The sequence below is a fragment of the Kwoniella shandongensis genome, chromosome 5 (assembly GCF_008629635.2).
Source record: "Kwoniella shandongensis chromosome 5, complete sequence".
In the NCBI taxonomy this organism is placed as follows: domain Eukaryota; kingdom Fungi; phylum Basidiomycota; class Tremellomycetes; order Tremellales; family Cryptococcaceae; genus Kwoniella; species Kwoniella shandongensis.
This window is the reverse complement of record NC_089291.1, coordinates 473,234-491,596: the sequence shown is the minus strand read 5'-3', so window position 1 is coordinate 491,596 and position 18,363 is coordinate 473,234. Positions and strand designations below refer to the sequence as shown.

The window sequence follows — 18,363 nt, the reverse complement described above, 5'->3', positions numbered from 1 at the left end:
ACAGTGTTATAGTTGAGAAGAGAAGTCTTTCACGGCATCCTTCTCTTTCTCTTTATATATATGCACCGGTTTATTGCCCACCGACACCACACTCGAAGCACGGTCGGTGACGTGCCATAACTTACCTGACATGACTAGACTGACGTCATTTCGTATGAATTGATCCCGTGCCTTCCACTCTAAATTCCAGTTGTTCTGTCACCTACCACAGCGCATGTTGCTAGATTCGGCCGTTTCGCTCGTTTAATTGCATGTAGCGTAGCGTAGCGTATAGCTGGTAGCTTGCACCTCCAACCAACTTGACCCCTTTCATTATTATTGAACGTCATATACATGATACACATGCACTGTCCACATAACGTCATTCGTACAAAATCTAAGCGGTGGAGGTAGTCCACTACTTTCCTTACTAACTACTACAGGCCTGATACCACCTTGCACCAATTCACTGCACCTCGCACTCCTCACGGGTCACCGTCTTCCACCCAACACTTTCGCTCTATCCACTAAGCCCTCTAATTTCTTCTCTAATCGCTTCTCCTTCCTCCTAGCTTCCCAAATCTGCATCTCCGGATCATCCTTCCTTCTCCTCCATCCCCTACTAGTAGTACCCTTCTCGCCTACGCCCGCGCCTAGAGATGAAATATCAATGACCTTCTTACTCGCTTGGAATGTTGCCATTTCCTTGAGCAGTAGTTTGGATTCCACATGCAAAGAATGTCGTGTAATAGTTTGTTGGTGAATTGGCGTTTTCGGTAACTCCCCATCAGATTCAGAAGCAGATGATGGTGATCCTGGCGAAGTGAGAGTTGAAGGAACGAGATCCGGTACTGATGGTTCGGAACGGTATCTCAATGCTGGAAGTGTATGAATCTCATTGTACAGTTCTTTCGACTTGAGCAAGGCGTTTTCGGATCGCAGATATCGGACTGCGCTGCGCAGGTTCTCAATCTGCTCGGCCAGCTGGGATGATTCAAGACCCGCTCCAGTCGAGGTGCCCAGAGGAAGGTCGCCCATGCCTGGGGTCGAGGTTGGAGCGTTTGCTGTTGAACGTACATGTTAATCTCGCTGTTGGATTTGAGAGAAATAGGCAAAACCCACCTTGTCTGTCTCCGGCGTGCCCTTGGCCTTTACGCAACCTCGCATTCTCAGCTTCCAATGCATCCTGCTCAGCCTGTAATTGCTCGATAGCGTCCTCGTACACCTTCTCTTGCTTCTTAGCCTTGGCCACGTCATTCTCCAACTCCACGATGATATCGCCCTGTAGGAATGTATCGATGCGTCAGCTTTACGACCAGATCAGATCAGACTATCAGCTGACCTGTTTGCGCGAGGCCTCCAGCCGTCGTTCGAGGGTTTCCACTTTTACACCTGACTCTTGCAGGCTTTGATCCTGTAAACATTATACGTATCAGTTCATCGCGCTTACAGGCTCGCGAGACCAAGTAAGTTGCTCACCCTGATCTTGATCTCTCGCAGCATGTCTTTCACCTCCTCTGTGAGCTTGACAACCTTCCTTTCTGTATCAGCATTGAAGGATGCAGCCTCTTTGATAGCGGCCACTCTTGCCAACCATGGTGCAGGGAAGTCGACTGAACATGACCAACTCACATTAGCGACGTACTCAGGCTCGCATTGGATGACGAGATGACTCACGAGAAACGACCTGGCCTGCCTTGACCGCCGCCTTGACCTTGGGCAAGACCACACCTAGCTCGTTACCGATCCTCGTAATGAACATCCCTATCAGCTCCCATGGCGGTGCGTCCGAAGCTGCGGAAGACTCCACAGTGACCTCTGCTAGAAAAGTTTCGATATCGGCAAGTCGAAGGGGCTGCTTCGTAGACCGGATCATTGCAACATGTGCACCTATCCGTTGAGCAAGCTGAATTAAACGTCAGCATCTGACAACGTGTGGAAGTGAAAGGTCAGTGGCTCACTTGCACGGCGAGGTCAACCGCATTTGACACTGAGTGGGCGAGATCACTAAGTGCGAGAGTATGCTCTGGCGATAATGCTGCAGAGTCGGCTGCGATCTCTTCCACTTGAGTGACCAGTTTTCTGTTCACATATTCAGTTTAGAATGATCACTGAGCCAGAAACAAGAAGAGGATGCCTTTACTCACCCAGAAGGCACCTTGACGCTCCTGACAAGATCCAATATTCTTTGTACTGGCTCATACACTCCCTCCTCGAGTGATGTTTCCCCGACATCGATCACGATATCTGAATCTCGTTAGCACCGATGCAGAACCAATAATAGTCCGTCATCGCACTCACCGTCTTCGGTAGACAGGGACAAGATCGCTTGCCTAGCAAACCCGACAGCTGCGGCAAAGTTATCAAGATCGCAATCCAGGTTGTACGTCAATCCGAGTTGGAGCTCTCCGACATCCAACAATGGCTTGTTGAACGCCGTCTCGGCAAGATGATCAAATTGAGCGATGAGACTTCACACGAGTCGGCGTCAGTCGATTCGTCGTCAGACACACGGTTCCGCCGACTCACCTGCTTAATTCCCTAGCGCATTCGCCTTCCACGAATTCGTCGCTCTTGACCAAGGTCAACCACCCATCAACCTTGCTTTCCACTCCACCAACTTCTCCCAACAGCTTCCCAAAGGCTATCCAGTCTTCCGTCGTACCTCTTCGCATGATCGCTGAGAACCTCTTGTTCAAGATTGAGAAATGTCTCAATTTCCCTTTCAGCTCACAAACCCCAACCAAAGTTTCTGATGTCGCAGTATGAAGGGAAGTCGGAAGACCGTGTATTTGCGAGATGACACTGATGAGCATGTCGACTTTCGCCGAAACCCTGTTGAAGAAAAGGAACATTGTGGTAGAGTCGGACTCGGTCTCGTAATAAGGATCAGGGAGGTATGCTTGGATGATACGCATGTGTTCAGCGAGTTGGGCGGCTTCAAGCTTTTTGAGCTCGAGATCTACAGTCTTGCTTTGCGCTTTCACGGCGGTAGATTGCAGTTTCAAGTTGAGGTTGAGCAAGGCTTGCGCTTCTTTGGAAGTCGTGGCAGACGCGTGCTCTTGCGTAGCTTGTTGCGCACGAAGGACATCCAGTTCACTGGTCATTAATGTCAGCGTCGCGTCTCACTGGTATGCCATCGCCAACTCACCTCTGCAGGCTCGTGACCAGCTCGCGGAACTGAGAGATAGTAGCTTCCATGTCGAGAATCACGTTGTCCAGCTCGTCTGAGCGAGCTTTCTCGTATTGCATTTGAGTGGTTAGAGACTCTGGCGAAGTTGTTCACATCAGTTAATTATGCTTGTTCAAATAATGCTGTTACCACTCACCGATCTCTGCATTCAATTGCTTCTCAGCTTCGACATGGTTCTCTTCCAGCTCGTCGTTTAGTTCTTTCAACGCTTCCAGATCTTCGATTGTCACTCTCATCTCCTCGATGCGCTGTTCAAGTACGCATTAGTCGCCTGGTACGCATGCACGCAACATAAGGAAAGACACACCTCGCCCATTTGGAGATTTCGCTCTGTCAACTGCTCCAACATGTCTTCTGCTCCAAGAGCGTCGTCAAGTTGCTGCTTGAGATCTTCCACTTGCGCTTCGGCGTTGTTCAGTTTCGCTTCGGTCAAGTCGAGTTGACCTAGATTGATAAGTCAGCTGTTGTCCCTGTTTGCTCACACGGGGTGGAGTAACTAACTAAGGAGGTCCTCTTGTGAGGTGAGTTCTTTCTCTAGTTCGGCCACCTTGGCTTTGTAGTCTCGCTCGGCTTCGCTCGAGACGTCCCGCAAACTATATGTGAAAGTATTAGGCAATGATCGGAGCGGGTATCGTTGTCGACTTACCGGATAAGAGCTTCCTTCAACCTTTCGTTGTGTTTCTCTAGCTGCACAAAGGCTAACGACGTCCTTTCTCCACCTTCTACACCGCTGACCGGCTTCTCATATTCGGCTACCGATTCAGTCAGCCAGATACTCGCACCTCCCCTCAAGTCTTCAGCGGTGGACATACCATTTTCCTCCTTCAAAACAGCCACTTCCAGTTCCAACTCTGCAACCTTTTCGTTCAACTTTGCCACCTCCATCTCGGCCGATTCCGCTTTTTCTTCCGCAACCTCTCTGTCCAACGCGGCCATTTCTAGCTGATCCATCGCTTCAGCTGCTCTGGTCTCGAGATGTGCGTTCTCAGACTGCATATCGCGAGATGATCGTTGGGCTGCTACCAGTGCAGTCTGTATTTCCTGGAATTTAGCTGTACCAGAATAGCAGGTCAATACATATACTGAACCGTGACAAGCATAGAGTTTGGGGCTTACCTTGCAATTTGACCCTTGCCGCACGTAGAGTATCTGCTTCGCCCGCTTTACTTTCCAACGATTTGATCCGTTCTTGATCCTCATGTTTTCTGTTTTCCAATATCCTGACTTTTATTCTCAGTTCTTCCAACTCCCGCTTCTGCGCAAACGTAGCCGGTGTGGCGTGTTGGTCCTTCTCAGGTGAAGACGGCCGAGATCCGATGTCGATATGTGTTGGCGCTATTTCCGAGGTGACCGTAACTTCTGCCGCCGGGGCGAGGGTTGCTGATATAGATCGCGAAGGGACGTGACGAGATGTCGCGCTAGGCGTGGGCGATACAACTCTTCGGACGGACGGCGAGGGGGAGACGAGCTGTCGCTTCGGTGTGGGTGGAGGCGGAGGCGACATACGCCCTGAGGGCTTTGGGACTACTTCCTCTTCCTCTGCTGGGGCAGCCAGGGGTATTGGCGCCCGAGCTGATGCCGAGTTGTCAAGCACAGACGGTGGTCGTTTGAATAACGCATTGCCTGACGACGAACGAGTCGTCGGTGTAGCAGTCGCTGATGCACGCCGAGCAGTAGGAGGAACAGGGGTAGTTTTCGATGTCTGGACAGAAGAGCTGGAGACAGCACGAGGGGGAGTGGACGGTGGACCGGTCCGGGTGAGAGGTTTCTGAGGGGAAGAAGCTCGTGACGAGCTGGTGGACGCTAGACGTGTAGTGGTCGGTGTTGCAGGGGGTCGAGCAGAACTTGATCGGGGCTGCAAGTGATGTAATATTGATCAGCTTGAGCGATATTGTTTCGACAGGCGGTCGACCTACCGTAGCAGGTGGGACTGGCTCCTCAAGCACTTTGACCTGACTCGGTCTTACAAAGACACCATGATTCGGTTGACAGTCAAAATATCTTTCCCCTTTCACCGATCCATCGTTCTTTCCCACGGGTTCCAATCTTCCAATATATCGAAATCAGCTCTGTGCGCCTCTATAAAACCCATAGTGCAGACTCACAGTTCTACACCGACCCATTTACCAGCTGCGAAGCCTGGATTTGATCCGGTCCATCGAACATGACCTATACCTGCTGAAACGGAGACTTTGGCCCCTATTGGGACCTCGGGTGTTGTCATCTTGAGCTAAGATGCATCGTCCCTGGCGATTCGGCGAGTGTTGTCGGTGTCGTACAATCAATCTTGATGATGAAGATGACTGCTGGTGGATGCTTTGGATGTCATGTCGACAACGTATTATTGCTTTCTTGACTTTCCGAGACGCGTCCGAGCGTTTAGCAAGTGACATGACGTGGCGTAATTATTCCAACGAAGAGAGTGAATGAGGGTGATAAAGCCACGTGCTAACAGGTCGTTTTCATCGAATTCGAACCTCTTTTGTCCATCCTTTACTCGACTGACCACTTTGTTGAGACGTTCAACTTTCGCTTCAGAACAGCCAAACGATCTCCCTTCCAAAACAAAATCCGACAAGATGACCGCAGCTGTTCCTACAAAATCACTTGCCCAATGGCACTCACCCGAGACTCGAGCAGAGGTCATTCACGAGCTCATTCACGGTGTTGGTGAGTTGACGTTGACCTCTCTACTAGCTCTCCTTCCTGTTCGCACGGGCGGGCAATGCTGATGATGTGTTATGCTTCGATGTCTAGACCGATATAACCCCACCAACTTGCCTTTGATGGAGGAATACCTCGCGTCTCAAGTCAAAGAAGGACATTACGACCTCCTCGCCAACCTTGCCATCCTCAAATTGTCAGTTAGCTCATTCTCGTCTCCATCCTTCTAAGAGATAGGCATTGATCTGACTATGTATCCTTTTTCGTAGGTACCAATTCAACCCCCAACACAGTAACCCCGACGTTATCATCAACATTCTCCTCAAATCACTCGCTGCGACAGTCCACGGACCGGACTTCAACCTCTCTCTCGGTGTTCTCAGAGAGCCTCTCGTGAGTTGCTGGACCACTCTCACCAGTGCAATGACGCCTAACTATCGCTGACTTATATATTTCGATAGGCCATCCTCCACGATATCGAATCGGATGACGAGTCACTTGTCGTTGTCATGCCTTATTTACAAAACTTGCACGAGTTGAGCCGGACATGTCAATTCACAAAGTTCTGGGCAGAATTCAACGGTGATTCTGAGGCTGCCAACAGTGAGTTAAAACTACAGTCTCTCTTTCCCTCTGGTCCCACACGATCCCTTACCACCTCCTCCCTCCTCGAGTACACCACGGGACGGTATTGACGCATCGTTAACATCCTCATCCACTAGTCATCCGAACTCGATACATCTCCCAATTCGCCTCATACATCGACTCCCTGAGACTCATCTTCTCCACCTCTGCCGCATCATGTTTCTCTAGAATCTCACTCACTCAGCTCTCAAGATGGCTCGATCTCCCTACCGACAAGGTTGGAGAGTGGGCACGTCAGGTCGGATGGTCGGTCGAGGGTGAGACCGCTATCATTCCCAAGAACGGTGATAACGACGTCAAGGCCGGTGTTGTGAAGGAGAACGTCCAATTGAACCGTGAGTGCAACCATCGCATCCATGAAGTTCTGCAATGACATAGTGCTGACAATCAATACGACGCAGAATTGACAAAGTTGGTTGCGTCTGCTGCGGCTTAGATGTACATTCCCAGGATGGTGCTAGACATATGATGCGTCGCGCATGCATGGATGATATGATACAAACAAAACTCAAGATCAAGTCACTAGTTCTAAACTGATATGTTACATGTCGTTTCTGACCAAGCGGATAACCTCGTACGCCATTCTCTCCCATCATACCTCAACGTCATTCTTCGATGAACTCGTTCAGGCGTTCCCTATCGCATTCAGTCAGCCTTCAACGCGGCGGTTTGGGGCACGATGCGAGACTTACTCCAATTCCTTTAGATCGTCCCTCGTCTTGATTCTCTTTCTCCTTTCTCTTTTCGTCTCTACATCGGGCTCTAAAAGATCGCCTGCCCTCTTCCTTGCCCCTTCCTCCACCCTTTCTAGATCGAACGCTCGCCTCAATGCCCTCGGCACCTGATCAGTGAAGTCGAAGACCATGAGCTGGGCAAATCGTCCGACCATTGTAGAGAATTCGACGGCGTTCCCCAGGATCAGCACAGTGAGCTTTGCCTGAAGATCAAAACATCTTTCTCTTTCTTCGGGAGTCGCGATATCGTCCATAATTATGGCGATACCATCGGTTGTAGTGGTCGCTGTGGCGGGCGGACCGGATGGCGTAGGCTCAGTGACGGAAGGACCGCTGTAGTGCTCTCGAAAGTGATTACGAGCCTTTTTCTGTAGGTTAACCGACCGGTTATGGGGGTCGAGGCCGACTTGGGACGGGCTTGCGATTGTAACTCGATAAACGTTGTCAAGGAATTCCTTGCTCTTCTTCTCGGAAGCCTCGGAGAGATCTTCAAGGTGCACCCTGTTTGATTTTGCTTTTCATTAACGCTGAGTTCTGAATCACAGCGATGATAATCATGAAACTCACTTTATCTGATTAACGAGATTCATGTTGCTCCCACATACCTGTTTTGCAGCAGCGTATTGGAGGGTTTCTACCTCGGTCCACAGCGCTTTAAGGTGGGACACTGCCAATTCGCGCCATTCCGCAGCGTACTTTTCCAAGAAGGTAGAGATAAGAGCTTTCGTATCGATTTCTCCCTGGTCCCTCCTGCTGGTGTGTCTAAGGAAGGAAGGGATAGTGAGCTGAGCAGCCAGACCTTCTTACTATCAGGCTACTTACTCTTTCACGGTGTCAAAGAAATCGTCCATATAAACTCTCTGACCTCCATCCGACGATAAGCCATGGATCTTGTAGAAAGATGTATACCCATTCGTCGGAACATCCTCAGCTGTAAACGGCACGAATTCTGGCAACGTGCTATGCACCTCTTTCACGAATCTCTCCTGTAGCTCGAGCAGTGTTGCTAGCTTCCCCAGCTGATTCGCTCGGTTCACACGTCGTTTCAGTTCGACCGCAAAACCATGAATGATGTCATCGTGAAGCGTCCCAACAGGGTTCGATAGCTCTGGGTTCTCATCGAGCCAGTCTGCCTGCTGCCGTTGACGTCGTCGCACCGACTGAAGCAGGTCGCGGATGCTGCGATGGATAGGAACCATTAGCATACTAGCATGAAGCCCAGCGCTGTCAACTCACTTCTCAGATACAAGCCTTTCAAATGCTTTCGCCAGTTCAGCCTTGATGACTGAGATACCGAATTTCCTGTTCTCCTTTTCAGCGAGAGCCCTCCAGCCCCTCCTTCGGAACAGCTCTGCTTCTCTCTCCTCTACTTGTTCGAAGGACGCCTCATCCTCCTTGTCCTCAGGGGTTCTGAGTCTCGTCGGGTGCCAACCAAGAGCAGGAACGAATCCCAAGCTGGTCTCACTCCCAGAGATCAAGTCGGTGAATGTCGAGTTAAGTGCGATGTGATCACCTCGTGTTATGATGCCTACAGGAAGCAGGTTAACATTTGGCATGCTTCACTCAACTAACATGAGATCACCCACACATAGTCCGCTCTCCGGCAGGATCATGCTTCAGCTGTAGTTGTACAGTCGGGTCCATTTGAGAAGGATCTGTTGTTACCACGTATGTGTTGTCGTCAGCCTACAGGCCCAAGGGTAAGGAGAGTTCACTCACCGGAGCCCGCCGAAAAGACATGACAGATGATGTGTTGCTTCTTCGAGATGAAGCGGAACACCATTTCTGCAACTAGTCAGTGCCATCTTGTTTGGAGTAAGTGATTGGAGTCGGACTAACCCGCGACGCGATGTGCATCAGGACCACCGATCCCTGTGCATGAAGTCAGCAGTCGGATCTATGACAATTATAAGAAACTCACCGGGAAGATCGATGATATCGACATCAATCGCACTTGGACTTTCAATCTGAGGAGTCAAGTCAGCAAGTGATTCAAAGAAGACTAAAACTCACGAAGATTTCCACTATGTAATCAGTGATACCGATCCAATTATCGGAGCCGCTCATTCTCTCCTCTTCTGTCACCGAGGACACTATAGCCCACGACCTGTGGTACCATGCCTCATGTCAGCTCACCAGCGAGCCATGTTCATACGTTCGAGCCATGTTCATGCGTCATGCCTACCTTATCTTCCCGCAACCAGATTGTTCACGCCTTGCCTCGTTCATGGCCAGGCGCTGTACGTCCTTGATGAGATTAGGGTTATCCAAGTTACTCGCGAAGTCAATCTTTTGCTTATTGGAAGTGCTAATCCTGATTGAGGCTTTGAATGCATTCCCTTGCCCACGACTGTAAATCGCCGTCGGTCCGCTGTGTGAGAGTGACGATGGTCAGACACAATCATGGAAGAAGAACTAGTAGGATCCCGACCTGACTCACCGCGTCGCCGTGCGAGTGTCGCTGTAAAACTCGACCTGCAAATGTTGATTGTGCTGTCAGCTTATAAAACAAATGATGATGGGAGAATTGCTTACCCGAACGATACTGCTTAAGCTGCGTTCCCAGGGATGTCAGCGTCACCACACCTAACAATCGATCCCACATCCCACAGTCACTCACACGCTGCTCTTGCCAGAGCTTTGTGCCCCGAGTACACAGATGGCAGGACGAGGCAGTTCTTCGTCGTTCGGACTTCAGAAATGATCTCTCGTCAGCCAGCTTTTTCGACGGACGACTGACAGGCGCTCTGTTGTGTCAGAGAAGACCTGATTGCACTTACAATTGGTTTATGAGCATATCATGGGCCTGGAGATATCTGGATATGCTGTTGTCTTTCGCACTGATTTCATCTTGTGACGAAGCCGAGGAAGTCTGGGACGTGTCTTTTTGTGGAGAAGTGAAAAGCTGACGAGACGTCCCCTTGAGGAAACTCCTACTCGGAGACGGAGTAAGGGGTGTGGGCGGAAGTCTCATAGTCAATGGATGTCGAGGACGAACGGTCAGCTGGATAGGAGTATATCTATGCCAGTGAATGCTTTCTGACATTCACTGTATACTTTGGGAGACGAAAGAAAGAAGAAGAAACAGTTCAGTGCGAAAAACATTATCATTACCCAAGTTGAAATTCTGTGGGGATATTGGCGCTCTATCCGTGTCCGAGGGCGTAAGTGGGGCGGGTCAGCAGGAGAACGTCCTTTAGCAGTCATCTCCGGTCGTCAAGGTAGGTAGGTAGGTCATAGGTCATAGCGCAATGCCTGCTAACGTCATCTCACTGCTCGACTACAGTGTGAGTACAGAGGGTCCTTTGAGCTAAGAGGTCTGGAGACTCCGCGCTTTACCGAGGACGTTGGGTTCACGAGAGATGATATGGAGTATACGGATGTCCAAGCAGATCCAGTCCGAGAGTGACATACCAGGCAGAGCGGAGGATTCAACCATCTTGTCGGATGAATAGTGTTGAGGATGTGCTCGTGACAGCGAAGAACGAAGTCTACAATCACGCTTCCGAGAACATTACAGGAGAGAAACGCGTTCCCACGTTTACTTAAGAGTTGATTTCCCTTGATTCAGGATCGAATTAATGCCCCGTGATGAAACGCGTCGTCCTTTTGACTTTTTGACTTTTCGATTCCTTATTGTTACTGTATTCCCAGGTTCGTATCGGGTTCTTCGGGTCGTAAGCTACGCCTTCACCCTCTCGGACAGTGCATTATAGGTACGAACATTACTTATACGTGGATCATCATCTCATCTCTGTATCATAAACCATTCCTATGATCAACGTCGATATCTTGTCTCATATCCATTACTAGCCATTCGACAGGCAGAAGAAAGCACACAATCCGCCACGACGCGTTTCAGATCCCGTCCTATCTTGTGCAGTCAATCCTTCTTTGCCATCAAACTGTACCAACATCTGCAACCTCCTGTGCACGTTGTTCTCGCTTTCCTGCTTCTCTCATTCCCAATCTCCGCCACGACCGGTAAGTCAATCATTTTCAGGTCCAATCTTCGCTATACTAACGCGCCTCAACGCACAGACCCTCTCGTCCAACTCGCACCCCACGCTCATTGACAATCAGGCTGATTACAGTCGTGCCCGAAATATTCAGATTATACGCTTCACACACACCTTGATGGTGTCCATGATCATTGTCGGAGAAGCACAAGAGGAATAAGAGGAGTGAGAAAGACAGGGAGCCATACCCGGAAGGGAGTAGAAGAACCGAGCGCGTCAAAGTGGATTTGATCAACACGGGTCACCTGTACACACAGTTTGAGCACAACCCGTCTACGCGTGTGCACCACACACGGCCTCTCGGTGAAGATTCGAACATCAACAACAGCACTTATACTGCGTTCTTCCCCATCAACACTCCATCTTCTCATCTCATCAACCCCCTCTCATCACGTCCTCGATCAGTTCACCCACGCTCTTTTGAAACCACCACACTCTTTTGCCCACCCAATACTGCATATCACGATCTACACGTATAATTCTGTGACGTGTCAACGAAAGGAAGTCACTCAACTTATTCAAAGGGATTGAAGCGAACCCAAATTTTACTTCTCAATTCCCTACCACTCGTCACCATGTCGTTTATCCTTCCGACGGCCGAATCAGTGACCGAGGAGGAGAAGAGGGCTCAGAAGCTGGCTTCGGCGAGGAGAAAGGTAAGTCTTCAAAACGTAGCTTGAAAGTCGACTGAGCTAAAACAGGTGCACAGCTGCAAACCTTCCGCGCATCCAGATCCTCGGACCACTCTGCGCCTCCTTCTGCATCAACATCTATCTCCCTCCCGTCTTCGACTATGCCACCGTTCACTCAACCTTCAGTCATGCCTCTCACAACCGAAACGAGCGTCAATCAGTTCGTCTTTCCAATGATGCGAACACCGAGCAAGGGGAAAGCGAAGGAGTTGGAGCCTGAATCACCGACAAAACCAATAGCTCCACCCGTATCTGGACATAGACATCGGCGATCGGAGAGTCAGGCCCATAGACGGCAGAGATCATCAATTGCCATTTCCTCTGGGACTCCGTTCGGCCAAGGTCTGTCTAGACCCTCGGTAATGGGAGCCTTCCAGCTAGAGATCCCGAAGGAGATTATCACAACACCCGCAACCCCTCTAATGAACTCCCCACATATACCTGCCAGTTCCGACGATGAGGAGGATGAAGAGCATACTCAAGTAGCTGCCCGACTTTCAGCGTTCTCCTTTGGTGCCAAATCGCCCGCTTCGACCTTTCCACCGAAGCGACGTCAACAGCAACCATTACTTCCTTCACAAGGGCTCTTCGCCCATGACGCCGGAATCCCGCCTAGCACTTCCCCACTTGCTTCGCCGACATCATATACCGCGGATCTCAATAGACTCTCCACGCCTTCCTCTCGTCCACCGAGTCTTCTTCTGACAGAACCCACACCATTACATTTCGGCTCCCCTACTTCTGGTCCTCGGTCTCGAAATAGTTTCGCCAGCTCGCCGTCTTCTCCTCCCACTCCAGCACGAAAGCGCCATTCTCATACCCGATCAAACTCGATATCTCTACCGAATCTGAAACTCGGTCCTGCGCGACCAACATCCCTTGGCATCCCCAGCTCCCCCAGTTACCCGTCCTCTCCTGCTTCGCCCTGTTCACCAAGTCAAGGCCCCTCAAAGTCTCGACTCAGCGGTCCAATCAATGGACAGCGACTGAAGTTTGAACCCTCTGGACGCGGTGCAGAGGCGGAGAAGGACCGACAGGAATCGCGTCGCAAGGCGTTGGAGAAGCTCACTGGAGGTCCACCTCGGCGATCAGCTCTTGAGGTAGAGATAAACGAAATCAGCTTGCCTGATTTGGATGACGAAGACTCATCTTCTGTTGCCTCATCAAACAGACCCCTGTCTGGCACTTTCGGATCCGGATCCGGTTCAAACTTCTTTTTCACTCGGCCTTCGTCAGTCAACATGTCCTCGTTGTCCGCTTCGTTGTCAACATCACCGTCATCAGTCTCCGCCGCGCCATTCTCGTGGTCATCACCACCAGCCGAGGAAAAGTCCCCTGAAATGCGTTGGCAGGGTTTCAATTTCGGTCAACAAAAGGATGTGGGCAAGGAAGAAGGCTTGGGATTCGGGACGGAGCTCTCCAAAGTCATGGCGAAGCGACCAAGCCTCAATCGCCAACTCAGCGCTCTGGCAGAGGTGGATGAATCCGAAGAAGAAGAAAGATCTCTGGAGGCGCTGCCTGAGGACGTTAACGATGATATGGACGAGGAGCTGGACCCCACTCCAGCAGTCGAACCGACACCCAGTCGGTTGCGAGAACTTCGTCTAAACTCATCTGCTTCGTCAACGACCCCTCGTCAAGCCGACACCTCCAGCGAATCTATCCACTCTTTTTCCTTTCCTCGAGCAAGCACCGCGTCTCCCGCGGGTTCGACTTCTCCGACCAAGAGCTACGGGACCATCGGTCGCGGTCGACCTAAGCCACTGACCGGAACCAATGCGTCTGCTAGTCCCGCAGGCGGGATGTCAACTCCGAAGAATGCATCAACTATACGCGGTCGTCGTCGATTTGCCCCAGGATCAGGATCGAGAGGAAGCTCGATATCCTACAAGAAAGACGGAAGCGGTTCATCGTCGCATGACCTTTCCATCGGTAGCGGGAACATCGTTTCTCCTCCCATCATGAGTCCTTCCGCACTTGGCAGCCCGAGGTGGAGCAACCCTCGAAACAGCCAACGCCCTTGTCCTCGACCTAGAACGCTCGTCGGTCTCGGCATCGACAGCACGGGAGCCGGCAGGGTCCTCAACGAAGTCACCGAAACGGAAGAGGAACAAGCCAGCCCTGTACCTCGATGGGGATCGATCACCATGAGCGATACGGAGCAGGCCGGATCCTTCGCCCGTTTTGAGGTGCCAGACGGTGGCAGATCAAGTAATGAGATGTCAAGATCCAGCTTCGGCGATAGCGCACAATGGCGGGATGCCCATATAGAATTGGAGATGGAGCGAGAAGCCCTGAAAGAGGACGTCGAGATTTGGCGTACGAGGTGCAGGGAATTGGAGGAGAAATTGGAGACGGAAAGACGGGAATCTGCGGTTTTAAGGGATCGTGTGCGAAAGCGTGAGTATCATATGATCATGAACGTGAGATTTGGTTGCTGACAGAAATCTATTGTAGTTGGAGATCGCCTCTCGAGTGTATCCTCAGTCCCCACCGGACGAAACCCCGTTGAAACGCATACTGCCGAATCTCAACTGATCGCCGAAATGCGAGAACAGCTCTTCACACTGACCAGCTCCCTCGAGCAAGAGCGTCGAGCGAAAGAGACCGCACTAGCGCAGGTCACTGAACTCCAACAACAACAGCAAATTTTGAGATCCCATAATTACGACGACTCTGAAGATGACGAATTGCTCCTCACTGCTCGGCCCGACGAGGGATCTCTCTTCCCTGCGAATATACCTTCACCTATGATTACGGCTCCGTCACCAGAGCCCGGTAGTGAGACACCGCAGCCAGCAGCAAGTCCCGATCCAAACTTTGCGAGGATGAAGGGCTGGGGATTCCCCCGCGATGTCTCGTCAACGACTTCGACATCGGACGAGAACACCTCGAAGAAGAATAAGAGAGAATCGTTCTTTGGTCTTTCGAAAGCAATTCGACGGATATCATCTGCTGGGGAGGAGGAGCAGGAGGAGATCTACCAAGGAGGTGTCGATCTTCCTCCATTCGTGGTAACGGAGCAACATGCGGAAGTTATTCGACCCATGACGTCTGGCGAATCGTATTTCCCGGCCACAAATCGAGCAGTATCTGAACCTGTTCATTTCGGAGCCAAGTCATCTACACCTCTACGATCTACTTCGGCATCGCATCTTCCAACGTATAATATGTCGACGTCGTCACCCACCGCAGGTATCTCATCATCTAACCAGACGGAGAATGACATGACCCCGTTCAGCGATGAAGACCTGTCGAGCTCGAGGTGGAAGGGTTTCAGACCACCTTATAGCGCGGAGGAGGCGCCAACAGTCTTGGAAAGAGGGAAGTTGGATTTCCGGAATGGATGCAAATGCTGTGTGGGACCGGTGATTGAGTTTTGATTTATCCTCGGGCATTGTATCTACTTTTGAGACAATCAGAGGGTGAGGAGGAGAGGAGCACGGAGGGAGGGAGCGCGATTGTCTGTAATATTAGTAGTGTATTGCTAGGATGTTGGGGTCAAGTTCAAGCGACTTTGAGAAAGGAGCTGAGGGCAGGACGACTGTGTCATCCGTTTGTTGATAATGGCATTTCATGCTCACTTTCATATATAAAAATACGTATATTCATATAACACTCATACACATATGAATGATACTATATCTCGACATGTATTGTACACACGTACAGTGAACTACCCGCACAATCTGTTCTTTTGCATAATATCCATCTCATCATCATGAGCTTCCACAAGACATACTGATCACGCAACATCACCAAATCACGGACGCCATCATCAGACCTCCCATCAAAAGACCGATCACGGTGACCGAGAAGCCCAAACCGCCAGTCTTGCGATCCATCATCCGACCAGTTCCACTCTTCAGAGTCGATGCTGTCGGTTGAGGCTGACTATATCCTGGTCCTTGCTGTCTAATAGAGTTTACTGTTATTGGTCCATAAAATGTCAGCGAATTGCGGAGGGGCTCCTGTGTGACGCAACATGGACCGACTGACCACCAGTAGTACTGCAATTCGACCAGCACATCCATTCGTATTCCGCATATCTGTCTGGCTTGGAGACTTCCGCATAGTCAAAGCCTATTGTGAAGCACAAGATCAGCGACTGCGACATTCACAGTGGGGTAGCGGCTCTGGTTCCCAGTAGCAAGATCATACAACATCGCGCACATTGCAGCATAGTCCGGAGAGACGATTCTACTATAGTCTACTATAGTGAATGCTTGGACTCACCAAAGGCACCATCGTTCTCGTTCACGATCAGTACTCTGTGCTGACCTTGTGGCAAACCATTCGCGAAAAATGCCAATTTTCCATGTCCGTTGGTACCTCCTGGGTAAGATGCGAAGGGTTTGTCATCTTTACTCGGCGGTATGGATGAGCTGTTGAGATAAACCGCGTATTGAGAAGAAACAGGCAAAGTGGGGTTCCATGGTGGCGAGTAAATTTCAATGGATGCGCCTAGTTGGAGGAGTGTTTCGCAGAATATCAGTCTCGGCTTGTCAAGACCTATTCACGATTGTCCGAGCCGAACAGACAGGGGGAAGACAAGCGCAAATGTTTCCCACCTGTAAAGTTCAACGATATTCCTGCACCTGGACCATTCGCATATAGACTGGTTCCATTCCTACCTCCGTCAAGGGATGTCACATTGCCAAAACCTCTCACTGCGGGATGGTCACTCTCAACGATTGTTTGCGTCAATGTATCACTACTCAATGTCGGCAAATCAGCCGGCCAAATTAGTCCTCTTGCAAATCCGATGGGGAAGGGGGAGACATCATGTTGTGGGATGGGTTGCAACGTACCTGTCTGAGCCGTCGGTGGCTCCAACGACAAACCTATTCAGCTCAAAGTCCAGGTCCGGTCCTTGGAAGTTGGCAAAGTTTGAAATGGTTACAGTGTGGAACCCCATTGACAGATCATCTCGATGGAAGAGGACATTGCTCCCGGTTACGTAGGGCGCGGTGATATTTGTGTCAATCGCCGCAAAGTAACCTCTGTTCGATCGACCATAGATGGTGATAGCGGAGCCTGTAAAGGATAAGTTGAGAAACCGTCGAAAAATGATCCGAAAACAAGGGTGTAGAGGAGAGGTAAGATGGAGATCACATCAGACATGAGTTGATGGGCAATCATAATTGGGTGGACTTCGTGCTCACCGGAAAAGTCAAGGGAGACAGTAGCACCCGTATCGTTGGTCTTATGATAGGTGCCTAAATTATTATAGAAGCTCATCAGTATCACGGGCATGCTGAAAGCAAAGGATCACTCGGTCCAGGCCAGCCTCAACGTACCGCCGTATAAACTTGAGTCGGACGCATTCTGAAGAGCTTCCCAGCCAATTCCTCCACGTGAGTACATGATCAGGGAAGAGGTATCGCCGATCGTAATGTTGAGCGACATGATGGTGAATTCAATTCGACGGCGAGGGACTATTGCGCAATGATAGGAACAATCTCAGAAAAGTGGGAAAGTGATAGATTGATAAAAGGAACCCGTAAGTTTATGTATGTACCGTGGTTGAACTATTGTCTGCACCTCATGTTCTATGACATGGAGAGGGGGCAATTGCCTTGTAGAAGGACAGCGTGTGACATGCTCGAACTCTATCCGTTATCTATGGCGGTCGGGTACATCAGGTACCACCTAATGTACTCCAGGAATAAAGGTCTCCCGTGCAAAATGGACAGTGGCGTTTCAGTTCTTGCTTCTCACGAAAGTTGGAGATTAGGTCGGTACAGAGAGAGAGAGAAGGGTGTGAAGAGAAGAGTATGATCGTCTCACGAGACGCTAGCTTCTAAGAGACGTTTCTCCTCCGTCGTGCCTGAGTCTGACCGCGTGCGGAACAGCAGGCAAGTATCCCAAATACCAACGCTCACTCGCGACACACACTAGGTCTCAATCAGCAGAGTCTATATATTCCCTTTTCGCAGGCGACAGACACTGCTACAGATTGTTTCCAAGAATACCAACTTACGTGCCTGCCCAGAAGACCAATGAAATTGCTTTTGTCGTACGTTGTGAACTAGTCTAGTGGTGGTCGTTCGGCACGCGTATTGTCCAATTTTCCGATCCGCAGCGTAGCAGCTTGGTATTTTGTATGCATAACAATAGATATTGGTTGATCGTTCATATGGCATCTCAATGGTCGTCAGACGGGTCAACATGACACAGTAATCGTACTCGAGTAATGTTGTCGACTTCTCATCATGCCACTCTCGACTCGACTTACGTCTAATCGCCGCGTCATATCTCTATGCCAGGACTGTGACATGCAAGCTCTGAAGAGATCCACCTGGGCTTATATTCATGATACCAAGTCCATACATCATCTGAGTAGGCTATCTAACCCTCGTGATGACGGGACCGGATCTAGAACGTACAGTACGACATGTACGGAGGTTCTCAATGTTCCAATCCCATGCTTAGTT

At 50.3% G+C, this 18,363-nt stretch overlaps 5 protein-coding genes across 5 annotated transcripts; 2 read left to right on the top strand and 3 right to left on the bottom strand.

Annotated features, from left to right (window-relative positions):
- Positions 1-471: 471 nt before the first annotated feature.
- CI109_102869 (uncharacterized protein) lies at positions 472-5,396 on the bottom strand (the record flags this gene model as incomplete). Its single annotated transcript, XM_032001259.1, has 18 exons — positions 472-1,043; positions 1,102-1,261; positions 1,322-1,393; positions 1,459-1,592; positions 1,657-1,885; positions 1,941-2,061; positions 2,127-2,226; positions 2,281-2,450; positions 2,509-3,078; positions 3,131-3,248; positions 3,309-3,420; positions 3,480-3,616; positions 3,674-3,765; positions 3,819-3,924; positions 3,985-4,224; positions 4,289-5,027; positions 5,089-5,218; positions 5,278-5,396. The coding sequence occupies 18 exons, from the start codon at positions 5,394-5,396 to the stop codon at positions 472-474; spliced, it is 3,921 nt and encodes a 1,306-aa protein (XP_031864149.1).
- Positions 5,397-5,751: 355 nt separating this feature from the next.
- Positions 5,752-6,917, top strand: CI109_102868 (eukaryotic translation initiation factor 3 subunit K; the record flags this gene model as incomplete). Its single annotated transcript, XM_032001258.1, has 6 exons — positions 5,752-5,842; positions 5,930-6,032; positions 6,106-6,229; positions 6,298-6,439; positions 6,559-6,816; positions 6,883-6,917. 6 exons carry the CDS (start codon positions 5,752-5,754, stop codon positions 6,915-6,917), a joined length of 753 nt encoding a protein of 250 aa, XP_031864148.1.
- A 169-nt stretch (positions 6,918-7,086) lies between these two features.
- Positions 7,087-10,189, bottom strand: CI109_102867 (uncharacterized protein; the record flags this gene model as incomplete). The annotated part of the gene is made up of 15 exons (XM_032001257.1): positions 7,087-7,117; positions 7,174-7,716; positions 7,783-7,977; positions 8,038-8,394; positions 8,452-8,743; positions 8,802-8,870; positions 8,935-9,000; positions 9,055-9,087; positions 9,137-9,182; positions 9,229-9,322; positions 9,401-9,586; positions 9,656-9,690; positions 9,751-9,769; positions 9,836-9,907; positions 9,996-10,189. 15 exons carry the CDS (start codon positions 10,187-10,189, stop codon positions 7,087-7,089), a joined length of 2,232 nt encoding a protein of 743 aa, XP_031864147.1.
- Positions 10,190-11,809: 1,620 nt separating this feature from the next.
- On the top strand, positions 11,810-15,309 carry CI109_102866 (uncharacterized protein; the record flags this gene model as incomplete). Its single annotated transcript, XM_032001256.1, has 3 exons — positions 11,810-11,890; positions 11,944-14,326; positions 14,384-15,309. The coding sequence occupies 3 exons, from the start codon at positions 11,810-11,812 to the stop codon at positions 15,307-15,309; spliced, it is 3,390 nt and encodes a 1,129-aa protein (XP_031864146.1).
- Positions 15,310-15,681: 372 nt separating this feature from the next.
- Positions 15,682-18,072, bottom strand: CI109_102865 (uncharacterized protein; the record flags this gene model as incomplete). The annotated part of the gene is made up of 8 exons (XM_032001255.2): positions 15,682-15,854; positions 15,926-16,009; positions 16,163-16,438; positions 16,498-16,640; positions 16,738-16,963; positions 17,092-17,145; positions 17,227-17,364; positions 17,910-18,072. 8 exons carry the CDS (start codon positions 18,070-18,072, stop codon positions 15,682-15,684), a joined length of 1,257 nt encoding a protein of 418 aa, XP_031864145.2.
- Between the last annotated feature and the right edge of the window lie 291 nt (positions 18,073-18,363).